Below are 5,849 nucleotides of genomic sequence, written 5' to 3' on the forward strand. Positions count from 1 at the left end.
TACTGTGTAGTCCCTTTAGATTTAAGTTAAAAATGATTACAGGTGAAAGGATATTATTTTTTAGGGTTCATACTAAGGTTCGAGTACTGGACCACAACTGGAGACCAGGGTTCAAATCCCTGCTTGACCATGGAGACCCACTGGACAATCTTGGGAAAACTATACTCTCTCAGCCTCAAAGGAAGGCAAAGACAGACCCCCATTTTAAGAAATCTTGCCAAGGAATCCCTGTAATGGGCTTGCCTTAGTGTCGCCATGGGTCACAAATGTCTTGAAGGCACACAATAACTGCACCAAGAGCGAAAATTACATACCTGATACATCAGTCATTAATTCGCTCACTCTCTGCATTGCTTACCGGTTCCGGTTGAGGAAACCAAAGGAACGGGTTCAGTACAGTTGGAGGAACATTTTGTATGATTAAAGGCTGGCTATGGGTCTGCGGGCACAGGCTGCACAGGGCACTCTCTGCCCTGACTTTGTGCGCTTGTGGCTTAGTTGCAAGTAAGAGATTGTGTGAAGCAGAAACAAGCTTAGCAGTGTGTTTGTTAGTTGGTTCCTCTATGCAACAGGGCTTCCCAACACTTGTCTCCTCAGAAGAACAACTAGAGCTTCATATTCCATGTTTAGCCCGTCTAACATGATGGATTGCAATATAAGAGCGCAGACAACAATGGAGGAATGTGTGGGTTTATATATATATGCATGGCAGGGGGTTGGACTGGATGGCCCTAGTGGTCTCTTCCAACTCTACGATTCTATATATATATATATATACACACACACACACACACACACACACACACAGAGAGAGTATATGTCTCTGAGCAACACGTTTTCCACTGAAAAACACAGCCTGAGAAAAGTGCCTACTCCACATCTCTGCCCACAGCTAGACATGTGCAACCAACCACTATTTCAGGGAGCTAGTGGTTTCCTTGTTGCTTGTTATTTTTAATTTGATTTTATATTTTTGGAGGTGGCTTATTAATCTGTTTAATAATTAAAAGGCTGATGACACATTGCTAACACATTTTAGGGTTGGTTTGCTTTTTAAGAAACTCTTTTTAATTACTGAAAACAGACACCCGTCCCTCAGAATCACAGCCGAGGGAGGCATCAGTTAAACGCAGTGATGCTGCCATGCATTACTTTTCTAAAGTGACCTTGTTGGTAATGTTTATAGCTCCCCCAAAATTCATGCTAGGCAACAGTAAGGGACTTGTTGGACCTTCTATTCTTGGCTGAACTCCCCTATTACACTGCCTCCTCTTCTTGAAAACGTTTGGACATTTGTTGTAGGAAAGCAGCATCCAAGCCCTCAGCCTGCTTTAGGGGTCTGCAGCAGATTCCCCCCCCCCCCCGCCCCATGATATCCTTCTTGTTTCTCTCCCTCTTAAGCTCTCAGCCTGGCTTCCAGGATTTAAGTCATGGCTGTTTTCACAGGTGTAAACACCCTTGACCTATAATGCTTCTCCTGCTCTTTTCTCTGGAATAGCCTATACTCCTATATTACTACATTCCAATCCTGAGGCGCATTCAACTGCTGTGAGGTGGCACCCATCTCTTGCGAAAGGTCCATTGCTATGATGAAGCCACAGCCCATGGTCCAGGAAGCCAAACTGGCTGCTTTAAGGAGGCCTTGGCCATGGCTTTGCAAGACCTGAGCAGAGCAGGGGAAGGCTTGCAGGGGTCCCAGCCACAGGACTGCAATGAGTTGGGGGGGGTCTACTCAAAGGTGGTTAACAACAACAAGGAGCAGAGGAAGACACAGGAGTAGCCAAGAAGTGCTGGTTCCTGGGGGTCAGAGGGAGAGGGTGGCCTTGACCCCCAGAAAGAAGCAGAAGAGGCGACCTCCTTCCCATTGCCCTCTTCAGGGAGAAGGGGAAGAGGTCAGGGGTCAGCTGGGAAGGCTTCCCTGCCAGCTCTTGCCCCCTGGAAGCCCCTCTGGAGGTCTGAAGGAGGGCCCTTTCCTCCCTCCCCCAATGCTATGGAGAGGGGAACCCCCCCAGCCCCTGGGAACAGGAAGGGGGCCGCCAGCAGGAAGAAGGGGAACACACTCCTTCTTGGGAGAGTGGGGCAGTTTCCCTCCAGACTGGAGGTCTTTAAGCAGAGGCTGGATGGCCATCTGTCAATGGGGATGCTTTGATTGTGAGTTCCTGCATGGCAAAAAGGGGTCGGACTGGATGGCCCTTTTTGGGGTCTCTTCCAACTGTATCATTCTATGATTCTATGGTAAATGGGCCCAGGACCAGGGTTAAGGCTTAGCTACCTTGCTGCCTTCCTGCCCTCCTTTCTTTTTTCCTTCCTTCCTTCCTTCCTCCCTTCCCTTCTCTCCCTCACTCCCTTCTTTCCCTCTCCTATCCTTCCTTTCTTCCCTTCTTTCTTTCCTTGCTCCCACCCTCCCTTCTTTCCCCTTTCCCTCCTTTCTTCTTTCCTCCCTTCCTCCCTTCTTTTCCTGCCTTCTTTTCCCTTTCTTCCTTACTTCTTATCCTTCCTCCTTCTTTCTCCTTCCTTCCTTCTCTTCCTGCCTTCCATTTCCTTTCTTCCTTTCTTATTTTTCTTCCTTCCCTCCCTTTTTTCCTTCTTCCCTCCCTTCCATCTCTTCTTCCCTTCCTTCCTTCTCTTCTTTTCCTCTTCCCTTCAGGCCCTGGAGAGCGCTCCAAGGGCGGCGGCCTTCCCCTCCTTTTCAGCACCATCCGCCGAAGGACAGCGCCGCCGAAGAAGAGGAAGAAGGAGAGAAACGAAGAGGGGGCGCGCGAGAGAGAGAGAGACCCCTCCCCAAACTCCCTGGGACCAGGCCTTGGGGGGGGCAGGGTCTGGGCGAGAGGAGCCCCCTCCCGCCCTGCTGTGCCCTCCTTTTAGCCTTGAAAGGGGGGGGGTCTTCCTTTTGTCTTCCTGGCCCCAAGAAGGAAGAGGGGAGAAGAGAAGGAAGAAGGGCGGGGAGGGGAGCATCTCCATTGCCGCCCCCTGCATTTGGGGGGGGACTCTCAGGGGGTCCTCTCGGCCCCTTCCTCCTCTCCCTCCTCCTCCGTAGGAGCCCGGGCTCTAAAGGCTGGCCTGGGGGCTGTCAAAGGGAGGACTCTTCCCAGCCTGTGACTTCTTCCCATCCCCTCCTCGGCCGGGAGGGGGCGCCTGTGGGTGAGGCCTCCCTCTCTCCAGTCCTTCCCCTCCCCACCCCCAAAAAACCCACAGAGAGAGAGAGGGAGGGAGGGGCTTTGCGGAATGGCTGCTGCTGCGTCGGAGTGGTCTGAAGGCCCCCCGCAGTGAGAGAAGAAGGAAGGAAGGAAGGAAGGAAGGAAGGAAGGAAGGAAGGAAGGAGGACCCTCCCTTGAAGACCCCCAGGACCCCCCCCCCCCCGCCTCCCCCAATTGCCTGGGCCTCCTCCTGGGCTTCGGAGAAGAAGATGGCGGCGGACCGGGCGGAGATGTTCTCCCTCTCCACCTTCCACTCCCTCTCGCCCCCCGGATGCAGGTGAGCAAGAGCCCGGCGACCCCAAACAAGGGGGGACCCCCAAAGGGGAAGGGCAGGGAGGGAGGGTGGGACCAGGGAGGAGGGGCCTCGCCCCCTCCCCCTCCTTTGGGGGGGGTCTCTGTCTGTCTGTCTGGGGCTTCTCTCCCTCAGAAGGCCTTTGGGGCTCGCTCCCTCCCTCCTTCCTGTTCCCTTTGGAATGGGAGGGGGCCCTGGGGGCAAGGAAGACCCCCCATCGCTTCCAGGAGTTTGGGGGAGGCCTCTGCCCCCCCCGGGCCCCTTCTTTATGGGGAAGAGGGGGTGGGGCGGGGGTCTGCCTGCCTCTTTGGGGCCTCTCCCCTCTCTCCCTGCTCCTAAGGGGGGGTGGAGGGGCCTTGAGGAAAGACCCCCACCTTCTCTTCCCTGGGCCAAGGAGGGGGTCACTGCCTTCCCTGATGAGGAGGAGGAGATGGGGGGCAGTGGGGAGAGGGTCTCTCTGGGCTCCCCCACAGACACCCCTTTGGAGGGGCCTGCCTGGCTCCCTCCCCTACATCCCTGTTGCCTTTGGGCCCCCCTCCTTTCCCTCGACCCCTCCCCTGGCACACACCCCCACCTTGAGATGCAGATGGGGGCCTCCCTCTTTGGCTGCCCAGAAGGAGCCCTCTTCCTCTTCCTCCTCCTCCTCCTCCTCTGCACATTGAGCTCCAATCCCCCTGCCACCCTCCCAGTGACCCCTCTGCCCCTTGGCACAGCAGGCAATGCCCCCTGAGCCCCCCAGCCTGGCCTCCAGGCCTCCATGGAGGAGCCATAGCATAGCACAGCATAGCATCTATTTCTTGCTATGTATTCCTTTATTCCCCAGATCTGGGGCCCAGAGCAGCTCCCTTCCTTTGCCAAGACTCGGAGTGACCCCCACAAAGCCCACCTCCATGGGGCAAAGGGGGGCAAGTGCATTGGGGGATTTGCCCCATAGGACTTGGTGGAAGGGAGGCGGAGATGGTGTGTCAGCAATGTGGGCCCAGAAGCAGCATAGTCCTTGGCTTCATGCCCCCCAAAACAACAAATGCTGGACCCCAAGGAGAGGCCCTCCTTCCCTCCTGCCCCTGGCCCTATGGGGCTGCTGGGCCTTCTCTCCTTTCCATTCCTCCTTCCTCATCCCTCTCTCCTCCATCCCTCCTTCCTCTAACACCTCCATCAGGCCAGGCCCACTGCCAGGCAGGCCCCCAGACAGACCCCCTACTCCTCCTCGTTTCGGTTCCTCTTGTGTGGCCCCATAGTGCCATGGGGCATTGGCTGCTACTCCTGCAGCCCCTCTTTGCCTCGTGGGTCTTGCATTTCAGGCAGGGAAAGAGAAGCCCCATGGGAGCAAAAGGGATTTCTGTCAAAGGATGAAGGGCGAGAAGGGCACCCTATGGACAAGGGCCTACCTGGATATATCTATATAGGTCTCTTCCATGGGGCTGAGTGGATTTGGGGAGATGGGGCTGGGAGCGTGGGATGAACCATCTAGAATATTGTTATTATTATTATTATGGGGGGGGTTGGAGAGGTTGTTTCCTGGAAAAGGGGAAGAAATGCAAGAATGTGCTGAGATGCTGGTTGTTTAGTAGAGGTGCCCCGGTTGGACTCCAGCGGGTGCAATGGGGACAATGGCAGGAAAATCAAGATGACGAACTAAAGTCATCATCATAATGACAAGGAAAGATGAGGGCACTGGGCCTATGAGGCCTTATTTGTGTCTTTTCCACAAGGCTGAGTGGATTTGGGGAGATGGGGCTGCGAGCGAGGGATGAGGGATCTGGAATGGCATGATCATTTTGGGGAGGAAAAGAGGTAGTTTTCTGCTGGAAGGGGGAAAATGCATGCATTTTGTGGACTGTGGGGCCGATAGGTGGGGAGTCAACCAAAATTTGGTTTAAAAATAGAAATTTAGTAAAAACTATATGTAAAATTCAAGATGCCCAAAACTATAACAGAGAAAAAGCAAGATAGATAGTTAGGTAAAGATAGTTAAGTGAAAGCAACAACAAGGGGAATCATAAAAGGATTTTGTTTTGTGAAGTCGAAGGCTCTCATGGCCGGCATCCAGAGTGTTTTGTGGGGTTTTCGGTCTCTGTGGCCATCTTCCAGAACGTGGCCATATAGCCCTCCAAACCCACAAAAAAGTATGTTTTGTACAGAGAGATATGACACTGAATGTAAAAACAAACATTTGTTGTGTTAACTGAGATGAAGTGAGCAACATTTGCAATGCTCTATAAATGGAAGTAAGACCTGGAAGTCACTAAGAAGAACTTTGGTTGGACAGAAGGAGGAAGGATGTGTATAGATCTGCTTTGCAAATGTAAAATAATAATAATAATAATAATAATAATAATAATAATAATAATAATAATAAT

At 52.9% G+C, this 5,849-nt stretch overlaps 1 protein-coding gene across 1 annotated transcript in view; it reads left to right on the plus strand.

Moving 5' to 3' along the window:
- The first annotated feature begins 3,061 nt into the window (after positions 1-3,061).
- Positions 3,062-5,849, plus strand: part of MAPK8IP2 (mitogen-activated protein kinase 8 interacting protein 2) — a 59,391-nt gene continuing 56,603 nt past the window's right edge. The window contains exon 1 of the mRNA XM_042467696.1: positions 3,062-3,474. Coding sequence (XP_042323630.1) covers positions 3,407-3,474 — 68 coding nt within the window. The 5' untranslated portion in view covers positions 3,062-3,406. The remainder of the gene's footprint in view (positions 3,475-5,849) is intronic.

The sequence above is a fragment of the Sceloporus undulatus genome, chromosome 5 (genome assembly GCF_019175285.1).
Source record: "Sceloporus undulatus isolate JIND9_A2432 ecotype Alabama chromosome 5, SceUnd_v1.1, whole genome shotgun sequence".
NCBI classification, from domain to species: domain Eukaryota; kingdom Metazoa; phylum Chordata; class Lepidosauria; order Squamata; family Phrynosomatidae; genus Sceloporus; species Sceloporus undulatus.